At 38.5% G+C, this 22,659-nt stretch overlaps 1 protein-coding gene across 1 annotated transcript in view; it reads right to left on the minus strand.

The window, feature by feature from the left end:
* Positions 1–2,827: 2,827 nt before the first annotated feature.
* ARHGEF38 (Rho guanine nucleotide exchange factor 38) overlaps positions 2,828–22,659 on the minus strand; it is a 123,771-nt gene continuing 103,939 nt past the window's right edge. Inside the window, exons 10-14 of the mRNA XM_084757391.1 lie at positions 19,732–20,043; positions 16,541–16,684; positions 15,159–15,357; positions 14,783–15,042; positions 2,828–6,757 (exon numbers count right to left, since the gene is read on the minus strand). Coding sequence (XP_084613517.1) covers positions 6,572–6,757; positions 14,783–15,042; positions 15,159–15,357; positions 16,541–16,684; positions 19,732–20,043 — 1,101 coding nt within the window. The 3' untranslated portion in view covers positions 2,828–6,571. The remainder of the gene's footprint in view (positions 6,758–14,782; positions 15,043–15,158; positions 15,358–16,540; positions 16,685–19,731; positions 20,044–22,659) is intronic.

Raw genomic sequence — 22,659 nt, forward strand, 5'->3', positions numbered from 1 at the left:
AGCTTCTTATAATAAAGGACATGCTGTTTTCAATGCCTCAAGAATGTTGTAACATTTTAACATAGTTCATCTTTGTGTAAAAGAAGCTCCTCCCTAATGATGAGTTCTTGAGATTTCTGTTGAGCCAGTGTTCATATGTCTTGAATATGGTTAGGATGTGGCTTGTGCCCTAAGGTTTCATGTCTTAGAAGTTTGGTCCCCAGTTTGGTCAGTGACAGGTAGAGACTCTTAAGGGATCAGTATGCCCCTCATGTGTCCACTGATTGATTCTGGCAAGAGTGAGGTATGATAAAAAGCTCCGGACCTGACCCTTGGCTCTCTGTCTTATGGGGAGATGTCTCTCCATCCCACATGAGGCAGCCCAAGTCATTGCCTGGCAAGCTAGTGAATTAGCCATCAGTGTACATATTCCAACAGAGAATGGAATGTTTTCTGTATCAGACCAATAAATAGAGCAAAATGCAGCATCCTTTTTTACAATCAAGGAATACCTCAGTTTTTCCTGAAACTGAATCTTGTAATTCTGTATATTTACTGAGTAGAATTGTTTTATCACTTTTGATGTATAATACTAAATCTAATTTTAACACGTCTTCCTTTATCCCTAGGTTTTTAAAATATTCTGAAATAAATTTATAAAGATAAAACTTTTAAGCTTGCTCTTTTTCTATAGGAAGATTTTAAACTGCTCTGTTAATTAGTTGCATTAAATTATTCATAATAAACTAGAATACAGTATTGAAATGAGCTCATCATTTAGAGATGGAATAAATATCTATTTACACACTTAAAAATCTGCCTGCAGATGTTTTTGTTTTGAGAAACACCTTTCTGTTGATAAACAATGGTTCAGTATAAACTCCAAATACCCTTATAAAGAATTCAAAAAGTTTATTGTTTATAGTTAAAATGCAGTTTTGACTTAACAAAAGGACCTGACACAAGCTTATATCAAGTTACTGTATTCTATTAACTGTACAATTATTACAGTTACTTTAACTCATTACCTTGAAGACATTAGAGAAATAATGCTTAATTCAGTTTACACATTAGCATTTAAAGTAAAAATTTTTTTACCTTACCACAGGAAGTGTGCTGGAGTTGAGAGAAACAATTGTTTTAATTTTTGTGGCACTTCTTGGAAATTTTAATGAGTTTAGGAAGTAATTTATCTTTCAGTGAATACAAGTCTTTGTGTAGGAGTGTGTGTGTGTGTGTGTGTGTGTGTGTGTGTGTAGTAAGGGACCTAACTTAATTTGGTATTTTTAAGAGAACATATTTGACACTATAATTTATCTCAAATAGCTCTTAGGCCTTTATTTTTCCTCATCAAGGAGTAGTTATAAAGTATCAATAGTATGTTTATGTTTTGGCTATGTATAACAAGTATTTATTGCAGCCAAGTTATGTGATGGACAGAGACCTTTATTTTTTTCTTGAATAGCACTGAAATCTGTAGCCCTCTCTTGGCTCAGTGTATGAGTGTGCAAGTGTCTTAGTTTTCACTTCTGAGGTGGCAAAAAAATACTCTTGACAAAAGCAACTTAAGGGGAAAGGGTTTATTTTGGCTTACAGTTTCCAAGGGATAGAATCCATCATGTTAGTGAAGTCATGGGAGTGTGAGGGCAGTTGACCAGACAGTCTGAGTGGACAGGAAACAGAAAAAAAACAGGAAGTACAGCCAGGCTACAAAACCTCAAAGCTGGCCCCCCGCAGCCAGTTTCCCCCCAGTAAGTCTTCACCTCCTGTGGATCCCATAACTTTCCATAAAGCACCACCATGACAACAAAATGATGGAGCACATGAGCCAATGGGGAGCATTGCACATTCAAACCACAACAGCACGTGTTCTTGTAAAGTTTTAGGACTGACTATTCAAACCCCATTTTGGTCAAGATCCTTTTTTTCTTTTTCATATTATAATTTATGAGGTTAACCATTAGATTTAGTGATTTAAGATTTTTTTTTTCAATGGCACGGAAAGAATACTAACCGGTCTTAAGATACTGAAAGGCCTGAAAAACAAAGCCAAGTTGACCACTGCCCTAGTTCCAAGAAACCACCACCTGCAGCCTTAGGAAAAGCACTTCGTGCGGAAAGCCCCCACAAGGCCTGCTCTCTGACCCCCAGTTAACCTGCCCGAGTCAATCATCCTGCTCACATACCTTAGATACAGCAGCTCAGCCAATCAGTTTAAAGGTCGACTCCTCCTCCCCTGGCTTGCGGTTTTAGTCTTTATAAGCAGTCTGTAACAGCTTTAGGGTCCCTTGGCCTTTCTAGTGCTGAGGTACCCTGACGTGCCAGGAATAAACCTTTGCTCTTTGCATCGGCGCTATGGAGTTTGAGTGGTCTCTCGTGACGACCCCCCTTCCCGAAGTGGACTCTAGGGTCCAACAATAATACAATGCCCTGGTCTTCAACCCTTTTGTGTCAGTTTCCTATTTTTTTAAAACAGTTCCTAAGAGATAAAATGAAAGACACCCCAATATAAATGGGCCCTGGTTTATAATACTTTGACTAGGTTTTGTTTTGTTTTGGAGTACTGTGAAAGAAATATATGCTTAGTAGAATCTGCATTTCAAGTTATCCTCCTGACCTAGTCATACACTGTGTACCACTTCCGTTTCCAGGCAGAGGCAACAGATTGCAGCTCCCAGTAATTCCAATGATCATGCCAGCGAGCAACTGGTACTCTACATGTAGCACTGTAGATTGCTACAACTGATGCTCAGCAGTTCAGGGTGTTTTAAAGCCATAGTGAGTGTGTCGAGATGTAAATCCCCCATAAATCAAGGCGTATCTGGATTTAAAAGTAAGATGAGTCCAGTTTTTAAACAGGGTGTGATAGTTGCTTTATTAGTTACAAATTATAAATGTTATGATCACAGGTTTCACAGCAAATACATCACTTTTAACGAAATGACATTTTATTAGTACAAAAATCGTAAGAAATTAGAAATGTGATGAAGACATTCAGCTGCCTCTAGAATTTTAAGCCAAAGAAAACAAATTTAATTTAGTAAGAATATATCCCCAGGATTTCCAACCAAGAACATCTCAATTCCAGTTCTTAATTCCATCTCAATTCTTTCCTAAGGTTTTATTTTTCAAAATATACAAATGCTCCCTGCATCTAACTAGAGTAGACAGTTGTGAAAACAGTAGCTGCATTAAGACATCTCACCTTGAGATCCAGTAGCCCTGAAGTGGTTTGTACTGGAGTAATTTTACATGTATATAGAAAAGGCAACTACAAAATTAGGCTTTTAAGATCTTTCAATTGGATCTGTTCCTAGAGAATTGGAGGTCCAGTGTCTGGTCAGTAAACTGTATCCCAACCTCATTGATTATGATGTAAATATATAAGCTCACTTGGTCTGCATTCTGTGAGGTTTGAATGCTTCTAGTTAGCAGTGCAGTGGGTATACTAGGAAGCTATACTTCCTACCAACAGCTTAAAGCAAAAGGGTCTTTTACATCCTAAGATTTTCCTCCTTGTATTCAGGCACCTTTGTGAGGTTAATGTGGTAGACAAAAATCCAAGAGGCAATAATTCCATGTCTTAGTAGTTGAAACACTCAGTTTTGTAAACCAACCAAACTATGTTCATCCCAAATAGCATCAGGCATTTAAAAAGGAACTTTTCAAATATCTGAGTTCTATTTTGGAATGATTTGGAATGTTCCAGCATTTAACATCTGTTACCCATTGCTTCATTGCTGTGACTAAGCATGTGCATCTATCCCTCTTCCCCTCCACCCGTCCTTCACAGTTAAGATATTTTTCTGAAGTATAAGGAATGTTCACATTTGTGCCTTTTCATGATTCTGCACCAATAATAATTTTATGTTATTATATTAAATTCTATACTCTCTACACTTTATTATATATACTAGTAATTTTAACAAGTGCATTTCAAAATAAAATGTAAATAAGATGCATGTGTTTTTATTTTTTTAAAAAAAGAAAAATAGCCACAAAAGCTTCCTCTTCATTTTGGTAAAAAAAAAAATTGCCCACATCAGAGGATCCTATTCTGTGTAATATTAATTTTAAAAGAAATATAACAAAATGCATTAGCGTGCCTGGTTCTAATTATACTCATATAACCGATGGTTGGATCCTTGAGCTGCTTGCATATATACATTCTATAAACCATCTTGGCAATGTATTTTTTTGAGCTCTAATAAAATAATGTCTAATTTCAAAATTACAATTTACTTGATTTTAAGTAGAAGAAGTAGAAAATGAAGGTATTATCTGCTTTTTCAGAGCTCATTTCTAGCACTATGCTCACCATAGGAAAGGCGCAGTCTCTGGCTTCATTAAGAGTTCTTTCTCGGGAGCTAGCTGAAGTATTGATTTTCCTGGTGCAGATTTTTCAAAGGTCAGACAGGAAGCATCACTCCTAGGCCCACACCAGCAGACAAAGCCGCTCCTGCATCTAATCACTTATTTCCGCCAGAAAAGCACATCTGTGCTATTTATTTAATTCCTCATTTTTGTGAAAAACACTGAAGCTTGGTGTTACATACATGTATGTGGACACACAAAGCCATATAAAAATTAGGCCTCTTTGGACTTTTTCATAGTGTCCTTCAGTAGCAACTTTTAATTTCTTTTTGCTTGACCTTAGGCAAACGAATTTATGTTTTAAAATTGAATTCAAAGAGCAATTTTTAAAAAATTTAAGTCTTTAATACCTTTCAGAAGGTCTTTTGTTATCTTAGTTAAAAAACAAAACATTTTCTACAAATGCAATGTCAGAAAAACATTATAAATTTAGTAAATTCAGTAGTAGTATAAACTGTTTCTCACTTCTGCTTTGGGAGGCAGGTTTAATATTCAGCTGGCAACCCTGGGAGAAGTAGAACTATTTTGTTATAGATACTGCTCAGTAATAAATGTAATATAATATATGTACATCAAAAGGATCTAATCTTTCAAAGTAATAAATCTTAAAAAACGTGGCATTAGGGTTTTTCATGGGCAATTAAAAACTATCAGAGCAACCACTGAAATCGTACAAAAAAATTAGCAATCTTGTGTGACATGGTCTTAAACACACGGTGTTTGTCAGTAGCCGTCACCAGGGATTTAGTTCTGTAATGCCACTGTTGTCCTCATTAGACTGAAAACCTTATGTGGCCAGGGCACTGCATTGATTTGCACTGTGCTAAAACCCTTCAATTTGCCAGATTCCTGATAAACAACACGTATTTTGTAATGCTGTCCACGCAAACACATAACAGACATTTTGGTCTCCATAAAACATTCTCTATAGAGTTGTTACCTCCAACTATTTTAGCTTTCCTCCTCTACTTCTGAGCACTCTCCCTGGCTCATTTCCTCCCTGTGTCTGTCCCGCTTTATTTATTTTAATCCAATAACATGTCCTGAGTGAATATGCCTGAAAGTTTGGAGGGCAGTTCTCAGAGCAGTACCCCAATGAAAGCACAATGCCCTGACATGGTGCTACAGCTGATGCAACCCCCAGCACCTGTCTGACCACAAACTGGCCAGGAAAAGTATTTCCGTCTTCGCTCTGAAGTAGAGTACACACTCCTCATGCATCTTTCCATCACCAAATGGTCCAAAAATGTTTCCCCATTAAAGCTTCATCAGCAATCATGTATGGCAGCTTTAAAACAATTATACTTTTGTACATGCTTAATCACAACAATAAAAAGTACAAATAATAAATTTAGACACTTCAGTTTTCTTTCCCAGGCTCATGCGGAAGTCATCTTAAGCTCTTAATTTTAAAAAGCTGCTAAATATTGAAACGTGGCTCTGAGAGAATGATTTCCTCCAGGTCCACTATTTATGTCATTATTTTGCACTCAAGGAGACTACAGGGACCCTGGAGCCACGCTGCCTGTGTTTGACCCACCTCTACCACTTGCGAGCATTATGTTGCATTAAATCATTATATATAAATCACTTAATGCAATGTCTATCATGTAGTACACATTTAGTATGTTTTGGATATTAGCAATAGACTATGTTTTCTTTTTTATTAAAAACGTATTAAAAATGGAGCCCCATATTAAAGACCTCTAATTGCCTGTTAATTATGTTTATGTGCAGTTAGTTTATTCTGTGATTTTGATGTATATAATCTGTTGTATACTCATCATGTATAAACCGTAGAATATATTACGTGTGCACGTAAACAGGTGTAAGTGCTAAAAAGAGATTTGAAAAGTATGTTTAAGGCAAAGTACAGTAAAAACACTATAATAAAGAGAAAAGCCTTATTCTTCAATCCACTCTTTGGTGATGACAAACAAAAGTGCATCTTTTCAAAAGATCTCTACCTTTAAATATGTAGTCAGAGCCTAAGCTGTTTACTCTGCTTTTCTAGTGGTAGTATTTTTTTGTCAACAATTATTCTTTATACATCAATAAAAATTTCCTGTTAGGAAGCAAGATTGTCCTTAAAATGTGATGCATTGTCAGTTTATATAGGATGGGGAGTTCTTCCTTTCTGGTTTGAAGTCCCAGTGTCAGTTTTATGAGGTAGTCAATAAGCAACTTGCCAGGAAGTGAGTGCCATGTGCTTATTTTCTTAAGCATATGTCATCTTCCCAAGGTAGTTAGCTGGCACGTACCCTTTCTGACCCTGCGCTTCAGCTAACCACCACTCTTTATTGCCACTGAGATCACAGAATCTCAGTATGTGGACTCTCTGGTACTCTTGAAGGCTGAGTTCATGGTCACTCCGGGCTTGGAAAGCATGAACTGCATAGAAAATCTAGACGAAAACCAAAATAGATATTATTGGTACCAGAACCTAAAACTTGGAAGAAATTTAACAAAATTTAACCTTTTAGTGGTCACACAGTCCATCTTCCTGGTGGATCTGATAGGATATTAACTAGATGAGAATGGAAAAAAACCATTCTTTGTCTCCCAGAAGGAATCTAGATTGTCCATGCTTGAAAGCAATGTGGCAGTTTCCATAAAATGCTCTGATTGTTAATTTTTTGAATCACTGTCTTGAGAACATCTTCCACAGAGACAGAAATACTGACAGAGAGATAATTTCTGTACGACAATATTTCTATATATACAGTGAAAACTGGGAGGGATATGGGAATGAGCAGAGGGCTAGAGAAAATCAATTATAAACACTCTTATTAAGTAGGCTTTTAGACATTTAAATGGTATTTTATGAGAATAATATATGAAATATTCATATTAAATATGTTTTAAAATGTAAAATTACAGACTCAATAGTTAGGAGAACACAAGCTTTTTGCAAAGGACACAATTCCGATTTTGGTACCCACTCAGAGGTTTCATAACCAGCTGTTAGAACTCCAGCACTAGGGTACCCAGTGCCTTCTTCTGGCTCCATAGGTAACTGCACTCACACATACACATACCAACTCACACACATGCATATAAAATTAGATGAATAATATATGCTTTGAATAATTTCTTTGGTAGGATTATAAGTAATTTTCACTATTCTCTCTAAGTTCTTTAATTTGCTAAACCTTTATAAGCACATTGAATAAAATTTATAACTTTACAAAGTTAACTGACCTTAAAGAAAAAATAAAATATATTTAAATTAAAATTTTCTGTGATCTTGGAAAAATACTTCATAGTTATTAAATAAGATGGATGATCTCAAACTGGTATTTAATTCATCTTCCAGTAATATCATAAGACTGCTAATAAAAAATGTCTCCTTATGATAGAAAATTAAATAATTAACCACTTGTACATTCATTTAATCAAAGTTTGTAGAACACATTTCTATCAGAAGCCTTACAAGTCAGCTAAATCAGTAAGACAAACCAAAAAAACATAGAACCAACAACAACAACAAGCTACACATAAATGATGTGGTACATAAGGAAGGAAGGAACTGGTCTTTGGTCTTTCATGAGGGACAAATTGACAAACAATAATAATTTGTCACATCCACAGAGGTAGATACATGAAAACGAGATATAAAGAGGGGTGGGAAATTGAGGGCAAGTAGATCATGGTTTTATGAGACACAAGTTATGTCACAGAGCAGGAAAAGAGACTAGACAGGACCTTGACTGTTGCTGTATAAACCTTAAAGCACAATCTACTTCAACAAAACTCTGATTCCATTATTTGTACCTTAACAAGGAGCCTGAGGCGTTATTCAAGGAAAGGAACAATATTTCTAGGGTCTAAATGTTTCCCCCTTAATTGTAAGATGAATACAATGAGGAAAAAATAGGAAGAAGTAACTAAGTCTTAAAGACAGAGCCTTCATGAGTGGGATTGATTTTTATAAAAAGCGGCACAAAACCCTCATCTCCTCTAAGTGAAAATCTACCCAAAAAGGTGCCATCCATGAAGTCTACAAAGTTGACTTCATCAGACACCAAAAATGGTGCTTTGATCTCAGACTTCCAGTCTCTACAACTGTGAGGATTTTACTGTTTGTAAGGAACCTAGTATTTGGTACTTTGTTAATGGCAACCGAGTGGATCAAGGCATGCCTTACAAAGCCTCTCCACTGGCCATGTGTGCCATGCTACATGGTAGTGTTCAAATGTTTACTTTATCTAAGGGGTTTGGAGATCAGACAGGAGATGGTGGAACATACACGAACCCAGATGGTTAGAAATAGAAATAGAACCAACAGAATGGAGGAGCTATAAATTCTTCATGAAACTGCAGCAGTAATAAATACCTTTTATAGAGCCTGTGATGGTTATGAGGATAGAGGCTGTATCCTCAACAACTCTTTCAAGCTAACACTTAGAAACATTCTAAATCACAGCATTACCCAGGGCTGCTAGGACCTATGTCTTCTGCCTCCCAATCCTGTGCTTGATCCAATTCTTTTAGGGTTTTAGGAGTCAAACTCTTGTTTTAAGAAGGGGTTACATTGTATTCTTGGAGAAAGGACCTGGAGTCTCTTATAGGCCACTACTGTTCTGCAGTTTTGAAAGTGATGATATTGAATAGATCCAAAAGGTTAGTGTGGTTAATTTGGTTTGCAAAAGCATCCAGGGGTGTGATGCGCTAAATTATAGTCCCAAAATAATCTATATAAGAGCTGGAATCAGCAGCTGTAGTCATCTTTGTAATTTGAATCAATAATAAATATGCTTTCCCACAACAGGCATGGATTTTTCCAGAAGGATAGGTTACCTACTGGCCTATTCCTCAACACCTGTGTAGTCTTTCACTTTGGCACAAATTTCCTCAAAGGGAAAATAAAATCTGTTAGGCATATATATTTATCATCATAATATGTATTTTGTTGATTCTTTTGAGACAGAGTCTCACTATGCAGCCATTGGCTGGCCAGCCTGGAACTCACTATGTAGAGCAAGATGTATAGAGATCTGCTTGTTTCTGTTGCTGCAGTGTTGAAATTAAAAGTGTGTGCCACCACGCCTGGTCTAAAATAAATGTTTTAAACAAATATAAATTCTCATTAAATCATAAAATATAAAGTTCAGAATTATTATGAAACACTTTTAGATTCTCATTATCCAAATTCACTTCCAATTGGCACTTTCTAATTCTTATATAACACACTAACTAGAGGCGGACCGGATACACTTACAATGTATTTGAACAAGAATGGTTTCTGTAATTATTTTTATTTCCTTTATCGTTAGAAGAAAAATTGGAAGTTTTCAATTTGTTGTGATTTTAAGAGCTGAGAGATTTCTCATTTTCAAATCTCAGTCTACATTTTTCTAACTTTAAATGTGTACATGCTCTTTCCAGAAACATGAATTAAAATGTTATTAATATGAACCATAATCAGGCACTCCTTTTTTCTTGTTGTTTTTAAAATGTTTTACTGTTTTCTCTTTTGCACTTTGTTAAGCTGCATTTCATTTAAAATATATTAACCTGGATAACAGCCCAGCTTTCTACAGCATTTGATTTTAAATCACCTATAGCATGACTCCCCTCAGATTATTACCTATAAGCATCATACTGTTCCCTGAGGCACCACTGCCACATCTATAGTCTCTTTCTCTATATATTTGTGCGTTTAATTTTTATTTCTTAACTGCATTGCATTTTGCAATTTCATTTCATTGATTTTTATCCCAATTCTCCAATTGTGAACAATAAAACTTATAATGTATTTTAATTTTCCTTTCCCAATCTAAACAGCTTTAAAACCAACATTTACCATATTAGTTTCAAAACCCAAATCATCACATTGCATGAAAAAGATTCATTTCTCTCACCCTATAGAAGGAAACTTTGATTTTCTTCATTCAATGATTATATATTTTTATTAACAATAGGTTTTTACGAAGTAAGCCAGGGTTTAATTTAAAAAATGTGCTAGAGATTTAAACATGAGGTTAAGGAAAGAGTGCTACTCACAGAGTAAGACACACCTGAGATGCTGTGGGTGGACTTCCCTAAGATAATCTCCCTTTGTTGACATTAGAGAATTCATAAATAGGATTTGGGTGACTTTGAAGTTATTACCATAAAAGGATGATTAAGGAACTGAATCACACCACAGGGTGGCTGCTGAGGTGCTTCTGACATGGTTATAATGGATAAAAACAAAAGTAGATCACAGGTATGTTGGGAGGTAGGATCTCTTCAATGTAAACAAGTAGTTTTAATGGAAAAGTTTCAAAAGTAAACAAAAAAGCCACTGAAGTGTTATAAATATCTTTTATTCCTTTCCTGTCTCCATCCTGTTCACTCTCCATCATTTCCTGAAATGGTAATAAAAATGGAATCATTCCCAGCACTCAGGAGGTGGAGGCAGGCGGATCGCTGTAAGTTCGAGGACAGCCTGGTCTACAAAGGGTGTCCAGGACAGCCAGGGCTACACATAGAGAGATCTAGCTTGAAAAACCAGGAAAAAATGGAATCATATACTTTTGCAAACTATTTTGCCCTTCAGAATATTGCAAAACATCTTTCCATATCAAATACTCTTTTAATCCTCATTCTAATGAGTTACTTAAATAACAGGATTGGCCTGTCAAATTATTGGTGAACTTTCAAATAAATGGCATATTTGGTATGTGGAATCATTATCATAAGTAATTACAAAATGTAAAAACAAAGACCATATAACAAGCTTGAAACAAACAAACAAACAAACTTGTCTAACATGTGGTTTCAATTTTACCTCCATAGAAAAGGGTACATGTTAAAAAAGTACACTTACAAAATAGTTGAGGAAAGACCCTGTGATAGTGTTAATAAAAATGACCCCTTATAGGCTCATATATTTGGAATCTAGGTCTCCAGTTAGTAGAACTGTTTGGAAAGGACCAGGAGGTGTGGCCCTATTGGAGGAGGTACATCACAAAAGCTCATGCAATTCCCAGTTAGGATGGTCATGGACTCCAGCCTTCTGAAACTGTAAGCTACAATAAACTCTTTCTTCCATAAGTTTCCTTGGTTGCGGTATCCTATCACAACAATAGAGAAGTAATTAAGACATTCTCCAGTGCCATTCACAGACCCCTTAGGTCCTCCAGGGCCATGTTAAAGACTTGGATTAAATATGGAAGTCACAGAGCAGATACAGCATCAAACAGTATCCCGTCCATGTCTCAGTGATTCTGAAGCCTCAGAGATGCCCCTGAATATCAGGTGGATGCCAGGCCTGCCCGCCTACTTGTCCTTGTCAGGGTTCATTGAATCCTCAGCAAGACAACAGAGCAGCTTAAAACTCCCACTAGCCTATGATTCTGCAAGTCTGGAGGATAACAGAAAGTACTGCCACTGCAAGAAAGAGCAGAGCGAGAAACAAAGAAACAGTGGTGCCAAGCAATGCCCGGCTAAGTTGTATATGCTACAGCTGATTAAAAAAAAAAAAAAGTTAAAATAGCTATGCAAAAAAAAATGCTATTAGGGTAAATAAAATATAAGATTTGACAAAGATACAATTTACAAGCATTTTCAGTCACTTACCTGGACCTCCATGCTAAATCATTCTCTTAAACTGTCATCCATAAATATAAGTATTCACACACTGATTATAGAGAGCTGATGGAGTGGAAACACAGCCTGTGGCCAACATGGAAATATAACCCTTTCTCTTTCTTTCCAGGGATGAACAGTAGCTGCCTTAGGAGTCTGAGCACCAGCAGCCCACATGCCTCTGTTGTCAGGGCTAAAGCCTGGAAGGAGCTGCTCCTTCCTGACCCTTCTTTTTTCTCTCTCCTAATGGAGTCCCCACAGGAGTCACTTCTCTCTGCAGGGACTGAACTGGAGCCGACTCTATGCTTGCCGTGTGGAGACCTTCAATGTGAACAAAATCATTTTAATCTGAGGGAACTTATCAGAGATCCCATGTGACCACTGATCCAAGATGTTCTTTCTAGTCCAATTTACTAGTAATAATGCTAATATTTACCCAAGGCCATTTATCTATGTTAACTTGTTTCCAAACTCAGAGGAAACAGACAACATACAGGACTTTTAGAGAGGTACCTCCAATAAGTTTTATTTTGAGAAAGGGACAATTTTCTCCCTTCTTCCCCCTCTTATTAAAGGAAACATGTAACATCTAATTCACATGAAAAATGGCTTTGAATTTCCATTACAACTGAAACACATATTTACTGTGCCAGGGTGCAAATCCATTCCTAGATGTCTATTTAAGAGAAGTGAAAGTCACACAGACTCACATTAATGTCTATAATGACATTATACACAAGAGCATCAAAGGAGACATGGCCCAAATGCAGACACTGGCAAACATATAAACAAAATGCTGTATCTGTGTCATGGAATACAGTTAAAAAAATGTGTGTGTGTGTGTGTGTGTGTGTGTGTGTGTGTGTGTGTGATAGCAGAGATGAATATTAAACTCATGCTGAGAGAAAAAGACACCTACAAATAGTCATATATAATCCATCCATGTGAAATATACCCAAAAGATATAATACAGAGATGAAAAATAGATTAGTGACTTTCAGAGCAGGTGGAAAAAAGCAAGGACTGAAAGTGAATCCAAAGGATCTTTGGGCATAAAAGAAATGTTCTAATATTGGATTGCACACTTCTGTATATGCACTAAAAGTCACTGAGTTTTACATTTAAAATAAGTGAATTCTATGACATATAAATAAGACCTAAATAATGCTATTTATGAAGGGCAGCATGGCAAGCTCTGTAAAGATTTTCTATATACTCTGTGACCCCTCAATATATTTACTAATTTTCCTTACAAATGTATTTATAAAAGCACACAAAAAGAGCTGAAGAATACTCCTGAAAGTGTCTTACACTTTTAAAAACAAAACCAAAATATTTTAAATATCTTTAACTGGATTAGTAATTTTATGTATGACTTATTCTATAAAATGAGTGTGACAGCATGTTTATAATTATACCACTCAGGAGACTGGGCTGTATTATGACATTCTGCCTCTACAAAAATATAAACATTTATAGATACTTTATAGGATTGTTTTAAGGAATGAATTAGCTAATAAGTAGAGCTGTGTTTAAGTGTTAAAAAGTAACAAACACATATGATATGTTTTATTTGTGTATATATGTACATATTTATGTATGCATAAAATGTCTGGAAGACACACAGAATGATGTCTTTGAAGAGTAGTACTAAGGGGGAAAGGAATAAAGAACTTAATTTGATTTACGTATACCATTCCATCTTCACTTTCAGAAAGTGTATTATCCCAACAGAAAGGAAATTTAGGGTAATGAAAATTACTAAGTTAAAAGGGCAGAAAATTAGGTGGTCACTACTTGGAGATTAATAGTTGAATATACTGAAACTTTATGAGGTAGCAAAAATGAACCTTACATTATAATTAGCTTCCCAATTTGTGAAGGGGTTATGTCAGTGATCTTTGCTCTGGTGAAATGACAGGCAAGTGGAAACGCTTTCGTGGTTAGCACATGGCATTAATAAGAGACAGAGCGTCTTAAGTCCTTTACTTCTAAGGCAGTGATTCTCAACCTTCCTAACACTGTGACCCTTTAGTACAGTTGTGGTCACTCCCAACCATACAACTATTTTTGTTGTGACTTCATGACTGTCATTTTGCTACTGTTATGACTCGGAACATAAATATCTGTGTTTTCTGATGGTCTTGTACAACCTCTGGGAAAGAGTCATTCAACCACCAAAGAGTTGTGAGAACTACCAAAAATCTCACAGGTTGAGAACCACTGTTCTAGAAGATTCAGAGATGTTTTTACCTATTATTGAGACCAACCCAGCTGCCTTTCTCCAATGGTGGAGTGTTTAAAAAGAAACTCATGACCACCCTGAGTAGTTACCAGTGGAGTAGTGACTGCTATGATTTGGATGTCTATTTGTGCCAAGAGTTCAGCATGCACACCATCTCTAGTCAAAACACCGACTCTGCAGTATAGAGATTTTTTTTTTGGAGGAAATGGGTTTAGACAATTAAATTATTTGCTCAACAGTCCACAGATGGTATGAGCTGACTGGCCTCAGTCTTTTCAGTGTCAAGGCTGGTGGTTTCCCAGTCAGTGTCCCAGCTCAATGTGAGTGAGCACTTAAGGATTCTTTCACTTGACTGGTCAAATACTTTTACATCAAGGTTTAAAGTCTTCTTCTTGGTGGTCTGCTATCCTTCCTCCGAGTGCTATAGCATCATATTCAAGGGGAGGAGGTCCCCATCAGTCGTAGTCATAGGGAAGGAGAATGGGGTGAAAGAGGGAGGGAGGGAGGAATGGGAGGATGCACGGGATGGGGTAGCAATTGAGATGTAATATGAATGATTTTGTTTTTCAATAAAAAATATTTTAAAAAAAATAGAAAACAAAGTCTTACCTGTTCGTCTACCTCTTGAAAATTATCAACGTCAGCACCATTTGTTTCAGGCTTCCCACAAGTGCCACTCAGAGATGAGCTGCTGTCGCTTATGCTACCTTCAGGGGTGCCGGTGCCACTGTCACCAGCTGGCCGGCAAGACACAAAGAGGCTGATGTTCTCGAAATCATCATCACAGAATCTGTTCTCGGTGTGCGTCTTCTGCCCCTTCGCTGGGTTGTAGGGCTTCAGGAAGGAGGAGTACACGTAGCCTTTTACAACTAGTAGAAAGAGAAAGAAAGCGCCAGATTTATGTGAGGACCTTCCCCAAACACACAGAGACTCCTGGGAAAATCTCAACCTGAAGAGTGGTCCATCTGTGGGAAAAGAAACTTACATCCTGTGTCAACAAACCACCTGCTTGTACTCCCCAGGGGATCCTTCTGTTCCAGAACCGCTACCAACTCTCCTTCTAGAAGGTTGATGTCATGCTCTTGGGTAGCGTTACACTTCCGCTTAGCTCGGTAGAGTTCCTCTGCTCCATATGTCGACACAAGTTGGGAGCGGTGAACGTCAGTTTGATGCGGCACTTCCGGCTGAGAAATGTAAGAAGTCCTGATTCAGATGGATGCACAGTGAAATCTTCACTGAGCTCATAAAGATTTTCCTCTACAGGATTATTTCACTATACAAGTTATATACCAATCTGGATATATTATAAGGTGGCTGCTTGGCTCCAGCTGTAAGAGATTTTCAGTTTAAAAATCTCGAGTAAGCACATGAGGGCAGTGTTGTAGAAAAGAAAGAAAATTCAACCAGGTCTACTAAGAAGGCAGAAGATCCAAGGCTGGCACAGGGGGTCAGAGGATAAAGGCACCTGTCCCAAAGCCTGATGACCTGAGTGCAATCGCCAGAACCCGCAGAGTACAAGGAGAGAGCTGATTCCCACAAGTTATCCTTCCCAGCCCCACCCTCTCTCTAGTGTCTGTGTGTGAACACACAGAAAGATAGATACATTCATGAAAAATAAATAAATAAATAACGCTGTACTTTTTAAAAACAGGTTTAAAGAGTCAGAGGTTCTAACAACCCCTGACTGCTGACTGATACTTTCCTATTTTGTATTTAACTCTTGCTCACTAAGGACTTGGTAATTTTAATTCAGTAAATTGCCTATGTGCATCTTTTTTTTCTGGGTAAACAAGGCAGGATTCAGAAAGAGATATTTTCCAAACACTGACACTAAATGATTGTGAGGAAACGACTGTATCTCCGGAGGCTAGAAATGAAATGGGATGGAAATGAGGGCTACACGCTGTACGATTTATTCAGAATTTTAGATGCACCAAGATAGAAAAGATGTTTTCTTCAAGGCTGCCAAATACAAATAGCCAAAACACTAAGAATGTAACATTTCTAGCATTACTGGCTGTGTCATAGTTCTTCCTGCTATAGATAATCTATTATATAGATGTGTAATCATATAAATGTATATGTAAAAAATTTAAAAAAAATTAAAACCCTAGTCAACAAATTTGAGTATCCACTGTGCATCATGCACATGCTTTGGTGTGTTAGGGAACTATCATGAATAAAAACAGAAACAAACACCACTCTCCTTTGGAGTTATTAATATAAAAGGTAGAAACAATAAAGCTTGACAAACTAGCAAATGACACATTATTTGGATGGTGTGAATAGTATAGGGATCACTGTGCTACAGTTTCAAACTAGGCAAGGAAATGGTGCCTTCACTGTCACAGACAATGCTAAACTCACCAGAACCTGCGCAGGCTTCTTCTTTTCAAAGCTGAGCTTCCGCTCAATAAAGGTGGCACTGTTGTCCTTTACAAAGTTCAAGTTCTGGACCTCTTCCAGAACTCGATGCTGAATCTCAGAGATGCTCAAGATTGGCGGTGGTACCTGTGGGAGAAACAAAGGCATTTTCAGGAAACCAGTCACCATGGGTATTGACTCTGCCAGGGTTGTGGTGGTGATGGGGAAATGAAAGACAGAGCACAAACAAAAACTGGGGCAAAACCCCAAAACAAAGAAAAACTCAAGAGATTCTGTAAAGATGGGCATTCTGACATTACTGAAATCCCACAAAATTATAGGGGTGCCTTTCTTTTTCAAGGTTCAACACTACATCAGAGAATAAAACAGAAAAAAAGCAAGAAAGACCCAGGAGTAAAGTTGGAGAAGCTGTGGTGTTAGCAGTGCCCCCAGGGGGGACAGTCAGACAGCGGGACAGAACAGGGAATGAGGCAGCACAAGCATGGTTAAGAGCGAGTGAGTGTTTGTCTTGTATGTTTAACATGAACCCCACGAGGACATTCTAGTGGGACTCTGGATGAGAGAAGCATGGGAGAATGGCAAAGTAGAAGGATCCAGGGGGTCCTAGAAGCCTACAAGTAGAACATTATGATAGGCAGATTTGGGCCCAGGGGTCCCGCTCAAAATAAGGCACCAGCCAAGGACAATACAGGCGGTAAACCTTAAACCCCTACCCAGATCTAGCCAACGGACAGAACACTCTCCACAGTAGAGTGGAGAGTGGGATATGACTTTCTCACATACTCTGGTGCCTCACCTTTGACCATGTCCCCTGGAGGGGGAGACCTGGTGGCACTCAGAGGAAGGACAGCAGGTTACCAAGAAGAGACTTGATACCCTATGAACATATACAGGGGGAGGTAATCCCCCTCAGGAACAGTCATAGGGGAGGGGAATAAGGGGAAAAGAGGAGGGAGGGAAGAATGGGAGGATACAAGGGATGGGATAACCATTGAGATGTAACAAGAATAAATTAATAAAAGAGAAAAAAAACATGAACCCCACATGGAAGCTGGAAACCAGGAATGAGCAGTTGTTGGCAGGGGGCGGGGGCTGCATATAAGGAGGGGAGCAGCAGAATATAAGTGACGCCACAGTAGAGAGGGGAAAGCTGGGGATCAAGGCAGAAGGGTTTGAGCAAACCACGCAAAGGCTTAAACATAATGAAGAAGCTCCTCGGACCTATGTTCTTGCAATCCAAGTAAAAAAAAAAAAACATGGAACATGTGTGATTTGGACAAGAGGGAGAGAATATTGGGAGCTAAAAGTTTAAGCAAGAATAGGGACAAGTAGATGGGGCACGGGGAGTAAGGAATGGATTAACCAAAACTAAGAAACCTTGTAAAACCCCGCTAGCTTGTGACAGCGTTTGCTCTTTGGCTTGTGTATGGAATCAGGAGAGAAGAATGAGATGACGGTGTCTATTTCATGAACTTTCTTTCTGCAAGGTAGACTGAACCTTTTTTTTTTTTTATCACATTGCCTTCTGGGCCAGCTGACAAAGGTCCTCTCAGACGTGTTCTTGTCACTACCCTAACCCCATCCTTCCAACTTGCCCGGCGCATGCCCTCTTCTTCTGCCACCTGTAAGGCAGAGTGTCTATCCTTCAGCTCCATGATCATACCTGCATTTTTGTAAGTGGTCATTTTTTTTCTAGCTGTTTCAAATGTTCAACTTCAATGTGTATCATGACTCATGAACCGGTCAAGTAGTTTATACTCTGCATACTCCCAAAGAGTTGTACATGTATGGCACAACTCTACTCAGAGGGACAGGGTTTGAATAAACACGCTGCACAGGCATCAAGACAGAAAGTGGAATTTCACTTTCATCATGAAACGTATCGTGCCTAAAGTTGAAAATCAATCAAATGATAGCACAAGGATGCTATTCAGCATATGAAGCTTAACACCGTGGGATATCCTGTAAGAATACTGAGAAGGGGTCCTTGTTGAAGAAGAGGTGGAGTTCTAGGATTGAAGGACAACTATGCTCTTGGCCAAGCGTACTTGAATCTTTAAATCATATGCCTACACAATGCTACTGGAAAGAAAAAGTATAATAGAATGTTAATTCTTTTAAACATTAAGAATAGGATCATTGGAAGATCCAGCGATCTCACTTCTGGGTCTGTGTCCAAAATCACTGAAGTCAGGATCTCGGGGGACATATTGACATCATTGTAGCATCATTCTCAGTAGCCAAGAGACAGAAATAACCAGAATAGCCATCGAGCGAGATGACTGACTAAACGAAGTGTGTTCTACACATTCAGGGTGCACTGGAATACTATTAACACTTAGAGGGAAAATCTTGTCACATGCTACATGGTGAAAAGGATGGAACTATACTAAGTAATATATGCCCAGTCACATGATTACATCTCTGGTTTCTCTCATATGAAGGGATTAAAGTAGTTAAATAGGAACAGGAAGTAGAATAGTAGTTGAAGGGACCTGGGAAGAGCAGTAGGGTATTTGTTATATTAGTATACTTTCCCTTTTGTGAGATGACAGACTTCTCTGGCAACCTGCAGTACAACAATGCAAGTTGTGAGCATACCTACACTTTGGAACTGTTCCAGACAAGATGCATACTATTGTACTCACAAGAGGAAATGTAGCTAGACAGGGATAAAGCAATGTGGCCACGGTAATATGTAATGAGTAGGTATTGGGACAAGGCCATCTCCATGCCAGGGTCTTCTATAATCCACATTGGGTTCTTTTAAGAGCCTCAGAGTCATGCAAGATGCTATGAGGGACAGTGTGAAGGATGCACATTGGCTCTCTTACTTCCTACAACTACTGCATGTGACCATTAGTTATATCAGTGGGAGCACACAGTGTGTGTGTGTGTGTGTATACACTGTACAATGGAATCATTTTATCAAAGATAATCTTCCCCAGGCTGCGTTTACTTTACTAGTTTAGTAATTTCTCAAAACCGAAGACTCTACTTTCTCTTGTTCTACTGCAAACTGCACGGTGGAATGTTTTAGAGTTATTTTAAAGAAACACAAGGCACCTTTAAAACTATATGCATAAGGACGTCTGACTTTAGACTTAAATGACAACACACAAGGGCCACACACATGACTGAAGTAGGTAGTCAGTGGATAGCGCTGTGCTCACCGGCTTGACTGTGGAATAAGCCTGCAGAGCCACCAGCATCAGGTCCCGGAGGAGGGTGAGGAAACTACGCAAGCAGTTCAACAGGATCTTCCTGGCAGCCTGGTTGAATGCCTGGAGCTCTTCCACAAGCTGGGCATTGAGAGCCTCATACTCTCTCTTGGCCAAGTCCGATTCGTCAGTCGCTGACCGTGGCAGGGAACTATTATAGTCCAGTAGTTTGTCATAGCGTTTTTGGATGAGCTTCTGAGGCCCTGGGAATAAGGACAGCAAGGCTGACAGGGGGCCCAGGATGAGTCTCTGAGAGCGAGCTACCTGCAAAAGAAAAGCAATACATTACCCTATTACCAAGAGAAGGGTGGCCCACTCTGTGACCAGTGCTGTTCTCAGTAGGCCTGCCCTCTCTCTTCTGAAGTTCATAGGGAACAGGACAGCACCCAGTCAGTCATTTGAGAAGAGGATCTCACTTTTTTTGGGGGGGCATTCTGCCTAAGCACATTGAGGCTTAAAGCAGCAATATGGAGCTTGAAGATGAGGGAGAAGAGAGAGCCTGTTCACCCTGATCTACTGCTGCTGAGTCTATGCTGTGGGTACCTCCTTCAAGACACTCCTGCCCCTTCTAACCCCAGAGCCAAGCTGAGCCCTCACACCACATCAGGATGGGGGTGGGTGGGAAACATCAGTGTGTAGCAATGATTGACCAACTCACCACCCTCACCTCTCGCTGTCAGCAAAGTGGACACCGGCACTCTAACAAGAGACACTGTTTTATTCCTTCACATTGGTTTCAACCTTGCTTTTTAATCTCTGAGATGTGTGTGTTGGGTGGAATTGTACTCGCTATGGAAACATTGATTCTTTAAACGTATATCTTATCCTGTGGCAGAAACTGCCAGAACTAAATGTAGGTAAATACACTGAATGACTGAAGGCTGCTAACTTGGAATCAGACATGGCTATTATTTCAGGTCTGAAACGTTAAAGAAAAATTCTGCACTAGTGCCCAACCCCATGCCAGTGCTCCAGAATCCTAGATTTCATTTCTTCTTTTCTTGTGTCTTTCCCCTGTATTCTGAACTGCACTGTTATCCTGTGTCTGGTGACTGTCCCATCACATGACTTACACATCATCACACATGTTATAGTTATCAGGAAGTGGTTTTTATCTTAGGTTACCTCAGTGATATTCCAGGACATCATGAGCAACAGCCTGTATTAATTAATGTAAATTGTTCCCGGGAACTTTTGCTGAACTCATGGGAAATTTAAAAGGGAGGGAACCCCATCTGTTAGTGACACCAGTGATAGCCAACACATATTAGACCTGGTCTCCAGTTTATGAAATAATCAATAGATACCATCCTACCACTAATTGAGCTCCTGGACTAAGCAAATAATGCATTCACAGTGTCTGGGTTGTCACTGTGTTTATGACTTGCCTTGGATCCACAGTTTACTAATTTTAAGATTAGGCTAAAATTGTACTGTATGTCCAGTACCCCATAGACATGAACTTTATTTGCCAGGGGGACAGAAGTTGGAGCAGATAAACAGATTGTATTTTTAAATTATGTCCTATACAATATTTGTAGAAAAGTATTATTTGTGGCAGGAAAAGAACGTCTCTGCCTTAGGGTATAGTTTTGAGTTAATATTTCAATTTCAAAGCGTTCAATGTGTTACCCAGTATAATTCTACCTTTATATCACACTTTCTAGTGACTCTTCTAACTGGGCAGATCTAATATTGCTTTACCACGCAAATTGGTGATGGAGCCTGCTTGCTAGGGAAAAGCTATGTAGTGTGTGATCAGATGGCTTTGACAAATATTTATCAACTTAGTGAATTTAAACTGATGCCAAGACCACACCCTTAATGGCTTTTCTAAAATGTCTCTCCTGTAACTCAACCCTGGGGAAAAAAAAATCCCACAAAGACCTACTTGTGATTTCCTATTAGACCCATGGGTGTAAAACCTTTTGTCTATTCATCTGTCTATGTACTTATCTACCTATCCAGTCATCTGTCCATTCATGAATGACATGTCTTGATCACTTTCTCTTGGATAATGTGATAGTTAATCTTCTTACATTTTAATTTTATATTTATTTTTGTGTTTTAGCTAGAGGGCATTCTTGTCCCAGAGTGCATGTGGAGGTCAGAAGACAGCTTGTAGGGATGGTTCTTTTTTCCCCATCATGTGGATCCTAGGGAATCAAACTTAGGTATCAGGCTTCATAGCAAGTATCCACCAATGCATCTTGCAGGCCCTTGAAAATATTACATTAATTTTTTTTGGATGCATGATAATGGTGAATTTTGATTGTCAACTTGACTGAATTTACAATTGTCCAGGAGACAAACTTCTGGGCATGTAGGTGAGGATTTGGCACACATCTTTACACAGTGCTTGGGAAGCAAAGAAAAGCTGTACTCTGTGAGTTCAAGGCCAGCCTCATCTGCATAACAAAGTTAGATCTTGCAAAAGAATGCTATTCTAACTTTCCATGTTAATGCCCAAACCAGCCGTATATTTGGAGTAGTTTTGCCAAGGATATGGGCTCTGTCTCTTCTTAAGGTTTGGAACTATTTGGGAGCTCACTGTTTGTAGATTATTTGAGGTGTGAGTGTTGAGATCTTGAACCTCATGGGCTGGTTTGCTAGAATCATCCAACACAAGGATCACTTGGTGAAGACAATCTGGCCCAAAATGCCAACACAGCCAACACAGAAATGTGGCCTATTATGCCTTCTGCACAATAGATTAAATACTGCTATGAAATAATAACACAAGACACTAAACAAAAATTAGTAGTACCCAGGAAAGCTTATCATCCAAACATTTTATTAGTCAAGAATGTTTTTATGCTTCCTAACATATATTATTTAGAACTCTTAAAAACAAATAGTTTGGGACACTGGCAGAGTGCT

This window comes from Acomys minous, assembly GCF_964271855.1.
Source record: "Acomys minous genome assembly, chromosome: 14".
NCBI classification, from domain to species: Eukaryota; Metazoa; Chordata; class Mammalia; order Rodentia; family Muridae; genus Acomys; species Acomys minous.